This window comes from Indicator indicator, chromosome 24 (genome assembly GCF_027791375.1).
Source record: "Indicator indicator isolate 239-I01 chromosome 24, UM_Iind_1.1, whole genome shotgun sequence".
Taxonomy (NCBI): domain Eukaryota; kingdom Metazoa; phylum Chordata; class Aves; order Piciformes; family Indicatoridae; genus Indicator; species Indicator indicator.
Window position 1 is genome coordinate 9,245,207 of NC_072033.1, and position 15,976 is coordinate 9,261,182.

At 40.6% G+C, this 15,976-nt stretch overlaps 2 protein-coding genes across 3 annotated transcripts; one reads left to right on the plus strand and one right to left on the minus strand.

Moving 5' to 3' along the window:
- The first annotated feature begins 286 nt into the window (after nucleotides 1-286).
- On the plus strand, nucleotides 287-5,786 carry FAM210B (family with sequence similarity 210 member B). The gene is made up of 3 exons (XM_054392068.1): nucleotides 287-460; nucleotides 3,607-3,779; nucleotides 5,570-5,786. Exons 1-3 carry the CDS (start codon nucleotides 287-289, stop codon nucleotides 5,784-5,786), a joined length of 564 nt encoding a protein of 187 aa, XP_054248043.1.
- Nucleotides 5,787-9,280: 3,494 nt separating this feature from the next.
- On the minus strand, nucleotides 9,281-15,449 carry AURKA (aurora kinase A). Of its 2 annotated transcripts, XM_054392082.1 has the most exons (8): nucleotides 15,392-15,449; nucleotides 14,073-14,352; nucleotides 13,442-13,520; nucleotides 12,580-12,771; nucleotides 11,772-11,910; nucleotides 11,256-11,404; nucleotides 10,498-10,672; nucleotides 9,281-9,937 (listed from the first exon to the last, which is right to left on the minus strand). In XM_054392082.1, exons 1-8 carry the CDS (start codon nucleotides 15,443-15,445, stop codon nucleotides 9,746-9,748), a joined length of 1,260 nt encoding a protein of 419 aa, XP_054248057.1. In that variant the 5' UTR covers nucleotides 15,446-15,449; the 3' UTR covers nucleotides 9,281-9,745. The 2 variants fall into 2 exon arrangements, with proteins under 2 accessions (XP_054248057.1, XP_054248058.1); XM_054392083.1 differs by lacking the exons at nucleotides 11,772-11,910; nucleotides 13,442-13,520; nucleotides 14,073-14,352; nucleotides 15,392-15,449 and having other exon boundaries at nucleotides 11,256-11,388; nucleotides 12,706-12,761.
- Nucleotides 15,450-15,976: the final 527 nt, after the last annotated feature.

Genomic DNA, 15,976 nt, shown 5'->3' on the forward strand with positions numbered 1-15,976 from the left:
ATGGACCCTGTGGGACTGGAAAAGCTCTGCATTTATGCTCTGCCTTACACACTTTACCTCAGACCTGACGTCCGCAACCATACCTGTAACCGCCTCCCCACAACCAACCACCAGCCCGCCCAGCGGGAACCCTCCTTCTTAGAGGTCTAAAGGAGGCGCAAGCAGGACGCTGTGCCTTTAAGGAGGAGGGCTCCCGGCGCCAGGCGGGGTCGGGGTTCTGTTGTCAGGCCTGGTTGCCTGCCCGCCTTGGCTTGCAGAGTCTGGGCCGTTCAGTTTCCGCGCCGCTATGTACCGCCTGCTGCGCCTGGGCCCGCTGCGGCCGCCGGCTGGCCCGCGCAGCCCGCCGCTCGCCGCCGTTCACCCTTGCGCCTTGGGCTGCGGTCCCCGCCTCGCCTGGTCTGGCCTCAGCCCGCCGCTTCCACTGGTAACGCTGCGATCTCCAGCCGGCAGTTCCGCCAGGGTAAGGGGGGGTGTCTGGGAGCCCCCTGTGAGGTGCTGTCCTCGGTAAGGGGGCAGCGCGGCCTCAGGGCCCGCTTCTGGAGGGAGATGTCTTGATGGGGAATGGATCGGAGCGGTGGTTAAAACGCAAGTTATCCTGGCCTGGAAGAGTTTCCCAGCTTTTGGGAAAGATCAGGGGTTCGGCTGTCCTGCAGCGACTCGGGGTGAGGGGGCAGGCGTGTGTATATTTTCCCTGGGGTCTGCAGGGTTTGAACACTGCAGGCACGTAACGTAAATAACGAATTAAAAAAGGGGGTTTTCAGTAATTCCCGCTGACACAGAGCGGCCCGAGTGTTCCTGGTGGATGGACTTTCTGTAAGAGCCGTGGGTTTCAGCCCTGCAGATGGCAGCGGGTGGCACACTGCCGGTTGCTGCAGGGAGAGATCCTGTTCCTGACCCTGTGCCGTTTGGTAGCTGACAGATAAAACACGAGTTAATGATGTGTTTCACTGTGCTTTCAACATTCTGTGGACTTTTTTTGCAGGTGGCAAGGAACATTTCTAATGAATTTGTATAATACATTGTTTCCTTTTACGGATGTAATTGATTCAGGTAGAAAAGCAAATGAAGGCCTTACATGTAACTGGCTCTCACACAGCAGTAGATTATTAAATTATATTTATGCTGGGTTTCTGTAGGAGACAGGACCTGCTTGTGCCAAGATTGTGCATGTGAGTTTTCCATACAAAGCCTCATTTACAGTTTAATTTCTACAGCTTCATTTTCAGGTTAATTTCTGTAGCCTCACTGCAAAGTGTAACATGACATTTCTGATTTGTTTTCATGCCTTAGTTCATCCAGAAGCTGAATCTTTGCCTATATGATGTGAAGAAAACGGTCAGTCTAGCGGAATTATATGGATAATAGGCAGCTTTCTTAGCTAAATTGCATGTTATTCAGGAGATGGTCATACTGGGCAGTTCAAATAATATCTGTTGAAGTGGTACTCTATTAATATCTTGCTTTGATACCAGAAATTGCTTGGCATGTGAGCCTGAGAGCAGGAGTGAATCGAGATGTACTTGAATGATGAGAACAAACTATTTCTCAGTACTTATTATCCATCTTGTAAGCATGGCTCTAAGACCCAGAGTACGTCTGAGGCTTATGTATGTCTGTAGGTTGTCAGCTCCTGTTTTCGTGGCAGCTGTCTGAAAAAAATCTTCATGTTTGGCTCCTTAAATAGATAGTGATCATTTCTGTTTGAATGCAAAATTCACTACAAGCTGCAGGATCTTAAAATACCATTCAGACTGTGCTTGGCTTTTAAGAAAATCACACTTGAATAAATGAGTGTTCTTGACTTAGCATAGGATAATAATTGTGTTGTTAGGACAGCTTTTGGCAGAAGGTATTGTGAGACTATTTTGTCCAGTTTATTCAACTAGTCCCATTCAATAACTCAATATTTAAATTTTACAGACTGAGTTAAAACAGCTTTCTTCTCTCCCTCCATCCCCCATTCATTCCTATAATAAAATTGAAAAAAAAGAGAATGAGTTCTGAAACGTCGTGAAGTAGCAGCCATGTATGGAATGTAATTACTTCCAGTGGCTCAAAGTAGATTGTCTAACTATGAATCCATTATTTTGCTTAATGAGGTTGCTTAAAAAATGTATGAGTATTTTTTTGCTCATTTACCTTCTAGTGTTAAAAGTGCTTGATTTAAGCAATGAAGAATTTATTTTTCTACTCAATATTTTGCTTTCTTAATCATGTTTCACTTTCTATTCAAATATTACTTTGACTCATGAGCTAACAAAAAAAAAAACTTAACATCCATTATGTTTGAAAATTTTGCAATAATCAGTTGAGCCACACAGTTCTCTAAATACATATTTATGGATCAGTGTGATTTCTTGTCAAAATGAAAGTGACACAGATTATGATGTGGAAAAAGAAAACCAGCAGCAGGGGTTTGTGGGGGCTTTGGGGTGTGGTTCACATGGTTAAAATCACTGATTAAAGTGAGTTCATCCAACCGTGAGTGCTGTAAGAGGAGAATGTCTTCTATCCTGATTTCACCAAGTCCAAGGACTGATCAAAAGTATTTTTCTTGCAATGTGTGCGCCTCGAAGCTGGTCCACAACAGGGCAAAGTGGTGCCATGAACACAGTAGCTGTACCTGCCCTGTGGGCAGCAGTGGCCTGTACTCTGGCTGTCGTATTGTCACTACCACTGCTGAATTCAGTTTAGAAGAAAGGACTCTTCTAACCTTTCCTGACAATCACTCACTCTTTAGAGAAAAATTCTGAGGTCTTTGTGGAAAAAATTTCTTTCTCCAGTTATTTCTTCCATGGCATGTCTGAGGAGGTGTCCAAAGGGCTATCTTAATACTATCAGAGCCTTTCTTTGCCTGCATTGCACTTTCAAATAGCTTTGGGGTATATTTTGGTATGAAGTTCTGCACTTCAAATTTGGCTAGATAAAAAGCTGTCCGTAAATTTTACTATGATAAACATTTTCAGCGAGGTTAGGCTATTTACACCAGCACTGGTATGTCTGTGTAGCTGTTGTCTGCACCATGGCAACAGTAGCAGTTTCCTGAGTCTTCCTTTTTTCAGCTGATCTACAGAAGGTGATTTATAAGAACTTAAATGTTGTACCTCTTCTAGCAGTAAGTTATTAGTAAGCTAGCATCAGTGTGGTATCATGTAGGCTTTCAGTGCCATCAGCTGCTTAGCCTGTAAACAAAAAGTGTTAAAAGAATTCCCTGTATAAAGCTGAGCAGTGGGTGTAAGCAAAGATCTCTTTGGCACCTCAGCCTCATCATGCAAGTGACTGTGTGGGTGTACGTTGGCACATATTTGGATCAAGTGTAAGACGGATTATAATAACTCTTTATTGTGAAGTTTGCATTGTGTAAGATCTGGCAGCAAGTTTACTGCATCCCTTTGATATGAGTAATTGGGAAAAGGGAGCTTGCCAGGGCTCTGCCACAGGTGTCTGCTATCCTGATGTGAAAGAGCAAATGTGTGTTACTGCCTTCCCCAAGCATTCTGAACATCACTGTATGCAAGCCATCTTTTTCATTATTCCAGATTGTTTCAACTGACTGGAATATGACATTGTGCTTAGTGCTGATAAATATTTTTGTTTTGCTTTTAGGATGCAGGTGGATCCTCTGAAAAGGCAGCCACAGATCCCAGTGGTGAAAACAAGAAACTCAACAAATCCCAGCAGCTGAAACAAGTTTTTAAAGAATACGGTGCTGTAGGGGTTTCATTCCATGTTGGAATTTCATTAGTATCTTTAGGAATCTTCTACCTGGCTGTGTCAAGGTAGGGTTTGGGCTGTAGCTTCTAGGTAATGGTTTAGCCAAGAAAAATGTCTTACCATTGTGCTTGTTTCTGGAAGGGGACATGTACTCTGCACCTGTTTCATCTATACACAATAATCTTCTGAATTTTGAGAATAGATGGATCCGTAAATGGATCTAATCTCCCATCAGGCAGGAGAAAAGATAGGAGATGTACATGGTGTTTTTGCATAGGTTCACAGTCTGTGGTGGGCAGGTGAAAACATCGAACTGCTTCAGAGTAACTCAGCAGATGAGAGAATTAATTTTTGTTCTGCAGAGCTATCTTTTGTTCTCAAACAGTAGTATGGTGTGGAGAGATAGAGCCTTACAGAAGTGTGGAGCTTAGAGATAAATTTATTCTTCTGGGTGTTGAGCTCAGTTTCTGCAGCTGAACTGCAGAAGACAATGGCCACTAAAAGAGGATTAGATTTAAACAGAAAATCCTAGATAACTGCATAGGCACCAGGTGGGAAATTGTGCATGTGGCCTCTGGTGGGAATGCAGCAGTTAAAAATATGTTGAGCATGAGGAATTTCCAGTGAGGAGATGGGGAAACACATTGTTACTCAAAACATACCCTCCCACTAACTCTTGGCTTCAGTGGGAACACCTGATTTCTGTCTTCTGTGGCACTGGGTAACAATGAACATTTTTTACTTCAGGCATAATTTAACTCCCAATTACAGATACTATGCTGGCAAGTGAAGCGGGGGGAAAGTTGCAGTAACATCTTCCTTTGGAAAATAACTCCAAACTATGAGCCTTGGTGAAAGCTGCTGTCTGTAGAGAATTAAAATATTCATGGCTTTGGTGATTAATGCTTATTTGAGATCTATAATACTTGCTTCACTTGCTAGATCTCAGCTAAAGTGTTTTTGATTTTAACAGCTTTGTACTGCTCTCTTAGAACTCTCTAAGCCTAACAACCAGCCTTATTTGATTTGGGTTGAGCTACATTTATGTGATAAATTTCATCAAGACACAGAATAGGCTTTGTTGGGAAGATGAATTTCCAACACAAGTTCACAAAATTCTAATTTTTAAAAAATTCTGAACTGGAGAAATAAATTCTCTGTTCTCTAGAATCTCTGAAAGTCAAGGATGGAAGAGTGTGTTTCTCATGCCTTGCTGCTGTTATAGCTCTGAAATGAAGAACATATTTGACTTCACAGAGAAATTGTCAATTTAGTTAAAAAAAAAGTACAACTAAAAATATTACACTTTTTGTTACAGAAGTAACTTAAGTTGTTACTGCTGAGCAGCCTTCCACTACCTGAGAGGGTCCTACAGGAAAGCTGAGAAGGAACTTATTTACAAGGAGTTATACTGATATGATGAGAAGGAATGGATTTAAGCTTGAGGAGGGTAGATTTAGACTGGGTATTAGGATGAAATTCTTTACAGTGAGGGTGGTGAGACTCTGGAACAGGTTGCTCAGGAAGATCATGGATGCCCCCTCCATGGAGGTGTTCAAGATCAGGCTGGATGAGGCCTTGAGCAACCTGGTCTAGTGGGAGGTGTCCCCACCCATGATGGGGCTGTAGGGGGGTTGGAACTAGATGATCTGTAAGGTTCCTTCCAACCCAAACCATTCTATGAATCTATGCTGAAATAATTTTTTTTTTGTTATTTAACAACATCCAATTTAAACATACATTCCAGAGATGGAAATGTGCCATATTAATTTTGCTAAAGAAAATAGTGCTTTGTATTTGTTTTAGCATGCAACCTTAAAATAAACTAAAGAAGTCTTGTTTTCTTTTTCTCCAGTGGTGTGGATATGACTGCAGTTCTCTTCAAACTGGGTTTCAGTGAATCATCTTTGCAATCTAAAATGGCTGCTGGTACCAGCACATTTGTGCTGGCATATGCTATTCACAAGCTGTTTGCTCCAGTACGAATCAGCATTACTATAGTTTCTGTGCCCTTTATTGTCCGATACTGCCGGAAGATTGGTTTCTTCAAGCCTCCTGCCTCAAATCCATGATAATTTCTTACTGTTTTTTTTTTACTCTTTTTTTTTTTTAATGTTCTATATCCATGTAGCTTTTCAGATTGCTAAATTTCTTTTTAAAGACTTATTTGGATTCGTGTTAATGATGACCTCCTCTTGTATTTCTGACTTGTTCTTTCAGGCCAATGTTAGACTGTGAAAGTGCTCTCCTTACCTTCTTTCCTTTTTGCCACCTCTTCTTTAGAAAACCCTGTTAAAATGGTATCTGGTTTCCACTGCAAGTGGTAATATAAAGGCTTTACAATGAGCAATCTCTTTAGAATACATAGTTCTGGGTCATTATAAGCTAGCTTTTGGGGCCTTAATTCTTTTCTTCTCAAAATAGTGACAGCATTAGTTTATTACTAGGTAGTTTGGAAACAGAGTAGGATTTTCTTCCTAACAGTCTGTAGAGTAAACAATACCCTACCATATAAATACTCCTTTTGCTAAGTGTATATTGGAAGCTAAAGTGGTAGGTGGATGTTTCTTTTGTTATAAAAGGCATATGATATGACCCCAGTCTTGCAGTACAATACACAGACTGCACTAACCTCAATGGGAATACCCCCATGCTTAATTATTGCACAGTAATAATTACTTAGCCAGGGCTTAGGTGATGCACTGTTCTAAAACTGTAGCTCCTTTGTGGTGTTTCTGTGTTTCAAGATTGTGTTGTTTGAACACATTCTTTATTTATAGGTCAGGAACTGGCCTTACTAAAGTCCCTTTTTTTTATTTTTTTTTATGCCTATAGACTTAAGGAATCCTGAGTCTACTGAAATCAGTGTAACCAGAATTACCTCCCATGTGAAGATATTCCAAAGATCGATAAGTCAGAGGCAAGGTATTTGTGAGGTTTTATACTGAGATCTGGCTTTAGGGTGGAGAAACTTCTAATCCAAAAACTAACCCTATCAGCTCTCTGCTCCTATGGTTGAAGCTGCACCCGAAGTCCAGAGAGCACAATTCCTAGCTTCTCGAGCAATTCTGTACTTTTGACTGACAGACTGTTGAATGTTACCAATTAGAAGCGCTTTTCATGTCTTCATTTGGACACTATTCCAGTTGGAGTGTAGTTGCATACATTCACATTCCGCCTTTCAGTTAACCTGAAGACTGGATCCCAAAGCTAGGTAGTCACTGTAACTTTCTGTGGTAAACCTGGGTTTCAGTCTTAGGACTGGGCTTCTGTGAGATAGCTCAAGCCATATGTATCACTCTTGTGGACCTCTTCCTCCTTCCAGGCCTGTTCTTTCACATTGCCTGTCCCTGTGCTTACACCTAGCCCAAGGTGACTCTGACACAGCTCTGTTTGTACAAGTATCAGACTAAAGAAAAACAGCAGGAAATTACCCTGGTAATCAGAGTAATTTTTTTCCTTGCTGAAGTTTAGCGAATTGAGAGGAAGGAATCATGTGTTTAGGATGAGAGGTTGCTGAAGGAGGGAAGCAGCAAGTAATTTACTTTTGTTATGAGCAACCTATTAACTCCATTTAGTCATAACTTTAAATTGTACCCTCTTCAGAAAGCCCAAACTGGCTGGATGCAGTGAGGATTCTCGGGCTCCAAGCAAGCAAGCAGAGTTTGTGGTCTCAGAAGATACATCCTTGTACTTCTGTTAGTGCTAGTCCGTGGGTAATCATGTTTTCTCTAAGAGAAAACTGAAAGGGAGATAATTTATTTCCTTTGCCCTGTGGAAGCAAGACAATACTGGACTGCCATCTGAAAACAAAGAACCCCTTGGGAAGGGCTTGGCCTTAGTGAGTTTAGTGTCTTAAAACACAAGTTGAAGCACTGAGCAGGTATGTGTGCTGGAAGCTTGCTGTACAACACAAACATAGCCATATTGCACATATGTAAAAATGTGTTACATAGTTAAACACTGCTCAAAGTGCTAACCTTAGGAGCATGACATACTGAGTCAGTCTTGCAATGTGGCCCACTTCCATGGGAGGTGCAAGCTGTGTCACTAAGAGAACTAATATCATGCACAGCAGCTTGGCTTGCATGTTTAGAATGTGGATTCAATGCTGTGCTGCCTCATGTACCTATGTGGGTAGGAGGAATGGCTGTCAGGTTTAGTGTGACTAGCTGCTTATTAAAAACAAAAAATGGACTGGATTGTTCCTATCTCAGGCCTGCTTTGTAGCATGAATGCTGAACCAAACAGCTTGAAACAGTATAGTTTAGCTTGCTGCCATCTGAGCCAGAGCTAAGAGCACAAGTTTCAAATCAGCTTGCCTCTTTACCCTTAACTGTGGTAACTATACCTGTTTTGTGGATGGGAGCTTATTGCTAAGTGTTTGACAGGTTAAAACTGCACTATCTATACAGCAGTTGTAGGGCATGTGACCAACACTAGTGTAGCTTTCTAGAACTTACTACATTTAGAACTGCCAGTCTTTTAAATTGAAGTGGGCTATCACTGTTTCTTAAAGTTCATTTGGGCTTTTCCCCCTGGCTCTTCAGAGGAACCTGTGTGTGTTTCTTTTTCCTGTGTGGCCTTATCTTTCAGGTTAGGGCAATGTTCTGCTATCATGGATAACAAAAAATTACAGAATGATCAGGAGACATCCTTAGTTTCATTTAATCAGTTATTTCTGCTGAGTATATTTTGTCCTAAATTTGATAGAAAACGAACACTCAAGCTTTTTCTTCTGAGTAAAACCAAAAGCCCATAACTTTCTGTAAAAGTGGAATCATTTAAAGCAAATGCATTTAAAAGTTAAATCACCAGTGCTAGCCACAGACAGAGATTTTCTTGCAGTAAAGAAAGATTCAATTATGACTAAAATTCATATTACCTTTTAAGGTAAAGATTGCTGTATAAACAATTTGTTTAGATGCAGTTTTTTGCAAAGTATATTTTAAATTAATTTGAGGATGTATTTTGAATTCTAGAATCCTTGCTTGTAAAAGGATCATTTTTTAAAATGGTTTGTAAAATAGTGAAGACAACCTTCAAGTCTTAATGAAAATACAATAAATTGCTTTCTCTTAGTTTGCTTGAAGTTTTTTAATGGAAAACAGTTGGTTTGCATATTTTGATGGTGAGTGGCTGTATTTTAGGAAGTAACATCTTAAAACACTAGATGTCATCAAATGGGATCTGTAAGGGGAACCAATGTTAACACCTTCCAGATTCTTCTCTTCCACATGCTTTCAGGCTAATTTGTTTTTGAATAACTGCAGTACAAAAGGGAAGAAACCAGTCTAGGTCCTAGTGGTTATAGAAAACTCAAGGGAAGTAAGAGATGTGGTACTTGTGTTGTGACTGTAGAATAGTGAGGGACTATACCTACTTTGGTAGCAGCACTGTGAGAGAGACCTTCCTATTACCTCCTTTTGACAAAGGTGGGAAGTAAACTTATTTTGTGACAAGGAGTCAAGCTATACTGATGGTGAAGTGGTTAGAGACAGCCAGTGGAAGTGATAATACCATAAAGAATTGACCATGCTAACAGGAGTGTATAAGAAGTCTTTATTTGAACAGTTGTGTGGTCACATTTAAGACGAGACAAATAATGTACACATCATTAAGACAAACGCATTCACCTCGCTCAGTTTGATTACACCACAGTTGTGATACCCTTAGCAGCCCAATAAATTAGGGGGCAGGTATCTCTAGGATATTGCACTGTCCAATAAGCTAGACCAACACCTTCCTCTTGTTGTTAGAGCAATGAACCATTACCAGGACAGACCACATCATAACAGCCTTGAACAGCTTAATGCTTAGATCAGACCTGGTCCACATGTAACTAACTGGATTTCAAGTATATTAAGTATTCCACAACTTCCATCTGAAAGTCAAATATTACACTGCAATTAGAGTTTCAAATGCTGGCCAACCCTAAGATTTGCATTCCAACTGCCATTAGATTCCAAGACCTGCTTCTTGTATTGTAAGCATTACAGTAGTCACAGTACATGCTGATCCTATGATGTTACTAAGACTGTGTGCCAGATGGGGTAGCAACATCACTCTTTCTGCTGCTGGGCATCTTCGTAGAGTTTGCTGTAATCCAGGGATGAAGCAACACATCCTTCAGGGGCATTCGATGGAGTGGGTTATGCTTCAGAAGCTTTGAAATTAGATCTCTTGCACCTTCTGTTACAAATGGAGGAAACTTGAATTCCACCTAAGGAAAAAGGAAGGACACTGAAGAGAATGCAACAATTCTTTGGCAGAAACCAAAGGAGAGACAAAAGACTCTACTCTCCATGGTAACCTAGAAAGGGAATGCACCTTGTGCCTGCTGAAATGAGATTAAGTAATTTCACCATAACCCTGAAGAAAACAAGGTGCTCACTGCCTGTAGAATTTAAACTAGGGCATTTTTCAGTCCATATCAAACCAGATTAATTTGCTGGAACTTTTCTACAGTATGCAAGAGAAAGTTACATATTTTTAGTAACACCTTGAACATTAAATATTCTTTTTATAAATTAGAAAATGAAAGATGTGGTAAAGATTAGTTGCTTTATGAACTTCTACCACTTTCATATGAAGGCAGATACAGAGTAGACACAAAGAAGCAAGACAAGGTGTCTTAAAGCCATTCTACTGAAGACTGTGGAGGTTTTTAGGGGTCTAGTTCTAGTTGAAATATACACCCTTTTTCAAAGGGAACATTTGCTAAGCTTCAATAAGACAACTGAAAGGAGGATTCAGCTGGTCCAAGTAAGTGTTGACACATACCCTGGAAATAGCTCTGTAGGTTTCCTGGTATGTTGCTGCTTCAAAAGGTGGTTTCCCTACAAGGAATTCATAGCACAGAACTCCCAGGCTCCAAATATCCACGTTTTCATCATGTGTTCTTCCCTCAATCATTTCAGGAGGCAGGTAGTCGAGTGTCCCACAGAGAGTTGTTCTCCTGAAGAAAAGTCCAAGTTAATCATTTACTGATTACAGCAATTACAAGATCATTTCCAGAGCCAGATAGAAGCTAATGCTGGCAATCATCTGTTCCTCAGTGCAGTCTACCCTGGAGATTCAGCACTACCAGAGACAAAGTGCTAGCAGTAAGCACCTCAAGTCACTGCATTCAGTCTCAGCCTTCCTTGTCCCATCCCACTAACTAGGTCAAATACAGTTGTCTTCCTCTGTCAGCTCCAATTCAGACTAATTGAAGAAATCTCTTAAGTATATTGCTAGCCTGATGTTTGAAAACAAGCACTGGTCTGTCACCTCAGGGATCACTAACTCTACAACAGTACAAACAGCTTTTTCATTTGCTTCAGGTTCAGCAAGTTTTCAGCTATGCAGGTTGAAAAAACACAAACACTCCCTCTGTGCTGCAGTGGCCCAGTTCAAGAATTCTTCCCCTCCCCTCTCCCCCCCCACAGTGTTTTACTAAGTTCCTATTTATCTCCATTCCACAACTAGAAGAGTGGCAAAAAAGTAACATCTTTGCTACAGAAGTATTTCACTGCATCAGGTCTATATTGCATTCTCACCTAGAAGATGGAGCATGCACAGACCATCCAAAGTCAGCAATTTTTAATTCACCATTTGAGCCAAGCAGCAAGTTTTCTGGCTTGATGTCTCTGTGAATCACACTCTTCGAATGACAGTACAATAGGGCATCTGCTAGTTCTGTGATGTACTGTATTTAGAAAGAACAAACCATTAAAGACATTGTCACTCTAGATTATCTGGCTACATTAGAACCTTTTCTAGGCATAATTTAGTAGTTTAAGTGACAGCAATTATTCCTTAAACCCTCAAAGTCTGGCAATATAGGCTGTGCCTGGAGTGACCAAGCACTTTTAATAACAATGCTGAACATGTTAGTGTTGTGCAACATTTTGTCTTGCCAACTTAATCCTTGTTACAACTGCACAAGCAAATTGTTATCCAAGGACTCAGTTTCAGAGAACAAAATGCAGAACTACATCTGAGAGCTAGCTTTATGGTTCAGATATTTCAGATATGAAGAGTAAGGTAACGTGTAAGCAGCAAGCACAACCTACAGTAGCAGTTCTTCGCTCATCAAACTTGGTAAGCTTCTGAAGTTCTTTATAGACTTCTCCACGAGGTGCATACTCTAGAATAAGGTAGACTCTTGTAACATCATGAAAGTAACCATATAATCTGAGAATGTTGGGGTGCCTGCAAAAAGATTTAAATATTCTTCTGAACAAGGTGTTCTTCCATATAACTTGAATTTCTCTTTCCTGCCTCCCCACCCTCAAGGCAAGCATAGGAACTTGAACATCTTGGAAGCATTTCTTCAGCTCACAATATACCCATTAACAGCTTCACAGCAGACAGATGGTGTTTATCAAAGCACCAGCTTTGACTCCCTACTAACATGCCATTAGCCAAGAGTTTGACTAATTCATATCTTGTTGAACATACTTTTCTACAGCAGCTGGAAAAATCAGATTACCACTGAAGAGTCAATTCCTATGGGTTTTGAAATACAAGTTTAAACTCTCTCCCTGTAAAAACTAGTTTCTTCAATTTGGGCTTATTTTCCAGGAAGCAGAAACAGGCTGAGACTCTTGAAACTGCAGTTATCCACGTAAACCCAAGCAGCAGACAAGGGTTTTTTTTGTCAACAGGAAGATTCATTACCTTCATTGCAAGGCAAAGGTAAATCTTGGTGCAGAAAGACAAGAATCCTAACTAGCAATTTCAAACTGTCATATTTTTTTAAAAGAAACATTTCCTCAACAGGGTATGTTATAGAATGGTAGAGGCTGGAAGTGACTTTTAGGGATCGAGTCCAAGGCTACTTTATTTGAATATAGATTGTAACAGATCACTAAATTTTACCTAAGATGAGACTGTATTTCAACTTCTCTTCGTAGTTGATGTTCAACACCAGCTTCCTCAAGTTGTGTTTTAAAGAGCACTTTCAGTGCAAGAATAAATTTACTCTGCTTTTCACGTGCCAGGTACACATTTCCAAATTTTCCTTTTCCCAGAGGACGACCAATTTCAAAATCATCAAGAGACCACTGCCTTCTGCAAGAGGAAAGAGAAAGTTACAAAAGCTAGATACTAGAATTGGCTTTCCCTCCTAGGTTTATGACCTATGTTCCTGTTCAGTAGATACTTGATGATCTCAACTAGATTTTAGTCTTTAAGAGAACATCAAGATGATCAAATATGCAGTGAGTCTTTTCCAAAGAAGGTTCTGGAAGTTACTCTCTTCCCTCCTAAAGCTGACACACTGAGATACTGACAATGACCATACTACAAAAATCAAGCCTGTGCACACCAAGCCAAGCTTGTTTCAACATGCTTAACAATCATATTATTAACACACATTAGAACTGTTTAAGGTGGCTATACTACAAATCTAACTCCATCCTTTGCTAGACTTCAGTTTCTTGCACATACATCTTGACTGAAACAGTCGCTATCAGTGCTCTCTCATATTAAGAGCTATTATTCATTTAGCCAAAGCTTTTCTTTAGATTACAGGAAGTCCCTGTTCCCAAAAACTATCAGGTTGAAGTAAGCTTTCCTAGATTTTCATATGTTGCCTCTGAAGCACAAGGTCAGTGGTCTCCAGAACCCAGAGGACTCAAGTAGCCTTCAGCTTAGCTTCAACTTTACTGCACCATAAAGTTCTAGGAGTTACATGTAATCCAACAGGACTTAACTAGAACAATTTAGGCATAAAACTTACTTTTTATTCTCTTCGGTTTTCTTTTCAGCAGTCTCTTCATTTTTCTGTTTAGAGGTGCTTTCTGCTTCAGTGTTTTTTACTACATATAGAGAAGAAGATCCAACTTTGTGAATGAGACTCATGAACACAAGGCAAAAAATATACATGGGAGCAAATCTAACCTCTAGAGCAACTGAAACAGTTCTTAGAACACATTTAATGACAACTTAGTGTAGCTTACTAAAAGCAGCATCACACTCACCTGTACTATTAAAATGTAATTTTAAAAGCTTTCTTAAAAAACATTAAGGTTGCCCCCTCCCCAAAAAAATATTCTTGCATGCAAGAGATTAACATGAATACTGGCAAAAAGCATGATGTGTAAGTGCAAATTACACCAAGTCACAGTTGACTAAAGAGCATCTGGAAATAGTTACATGCCCACGTTGGCTCTAAACAGGTAATTTTGGCAATAAAGATAACGCAGCAACACCCAAACTGAAGAAAGTGCTGCTATTCTGTTTCAGGCCACAACTAAGTACATCTTTTTAGGACTGTCCCACATCAGTATCAGATGCACTGCACTCTGCTTCACAGAAGTATCCCAGGTGTCACAACAGTATAAATATATGTGCATCGTCTTCAGAATTACCAGGTACTGGAGCCTGTTTAGGTTTTTCATTGTTCTTGCTTGGAACTTGAGGCCTGGCAGTCGCTTGAACCAATTTTGGTCGGGGTTGCAGCGCTGTCTGGTCATTAGACAGTTTTTGGTTTGACAATACAGATTTTTGTGATTGCACAGGAACTCTCTGGGCAAAGTTTGAAGAACCCAGAACACGTTGTGCTTGAACTCCACCATTCGTTATCCCGTTCTGGGCAGAACACTGAGACACAGGGACACGTTTTGGGCCATCCCCAATGGGGTTAGCAGTCTTTAAAAAGAAAAGATAATACATTAATTTTAGAATAGCATGCTATATCCTTTGTAGCTTCATTCAGTAAATTAGGAAAAAAAAAACTAAAAAGTACACAAACAAGAGGTATTAGGGCAGTCTAACCTTATGTTTCATGAATTAAAATGTCCTATGATTCTGTAATTTTCTACAACAACATACTCATTTATAGCTAGGAAAAGAACTTTTTCACATACATCTGAAGACCATCAGCCAAACATATTAAGACATCACATCCTTACCATAAAAGCATACAGTGCTTTGAGTCCTTCCTTTAATTCTTTTCATCTTAACATATCTTTTAATCTTTTGTTTCCAATAAAAGAAGGTAGTTTAGGGTTATATTTAAGAAAACCTTACTTGTTCTAGGACACTTTGCTTACAATTAAGCTCAAATGCTGATGATGAGCTTCTCACATTGTTTTACCTTCTAATGACACCTCTGGATGATTTGTAATTTTTTCTTCTCATTGATATTTGGTCTTCTAGTCCAGTTAACCAAAAATAACGCGTTGGTAGCTTGATTAACACTATGCTTTGCTGATGCTATTCTGAAACCTTAGCAGGACTTATTTGGTCTCAAGCTAGTGAGAAAGTGCCTGTGTTTCTTTATAGGAAAAATAATCAGTATAATCTTGAGTACTGCTGCACAGGCATATCAATAGACATTAACAGAGTGCTTGCTTTTAGAATCCATCTTTAGAATGAGTTGATCACACACAGCTGCCCTCTCCTTAAAGAATTTTATACTTAATATATATGGGGAATCTCCCAAATGAACAATGACATACAAATACAAAAGAAAAGTAAGTCTTGGGCACTGTTTTCTGCAAGATAAAGTTACTGAAAGACAAAATCGGCAGTTTTCTTCTTCACACAGCAAATACAATTTCAAAACAACATTTTTTCTTTTTTTTCTTCTGCAATTTAGCACAGTTAATAGTTGTCACACCCAATTTGAAATCCAGAGCTCGTGTAATCAGGAGAAACACACCCACCAACCCACGAATTCAGTTACCTTCATAACACGACTAGGGTACCCAGAATAGTTCTCTTTTGTGTTCTTGTCCATAGTACCCGAGAAGAGGAGTTACATATAGGTCAGCCTACCGATGAAATAAAGCGAATTTCGGTTAGCGCCACAAAACCCACTACTTTTTAAATCTTTAGCCTAAAACGCGCCCCCCCCACCCCCCCCCACCCCGGAACTCAGGAGGACCCAGGCCTAGCCTGCCGTCCGGCCGCCTCACATCTCTACTCCGCAACGGTTAACCAGTGCTCGTAGCCTCCCACCAGCCAGGGCCTCCGAGCGGGTACGGTCCCAGCACCGCGGCCCTACCCGTAGGTCGCACGCCACACCACTACGTTACCTCCTCACCGCCAGCCTCCGCGACAGTTCGAATTCAAACCGCTCCCTTAAATACCCTTTAAACTACCGCCCCTCGCCATTGGACCATCTCCTGCAGTTCGCGCACGCTGATTGGCTCGTTTTCAACGAGCCCGCTCGCCGATTGGCTCTTCGCGCGCTCTGCTCGCTGCGAGGCCGAGTCCTGTTGCTGTGAGTCGCTGGGGCGCAAGCGCAGCGGTGGCCTGCTGCGTATCC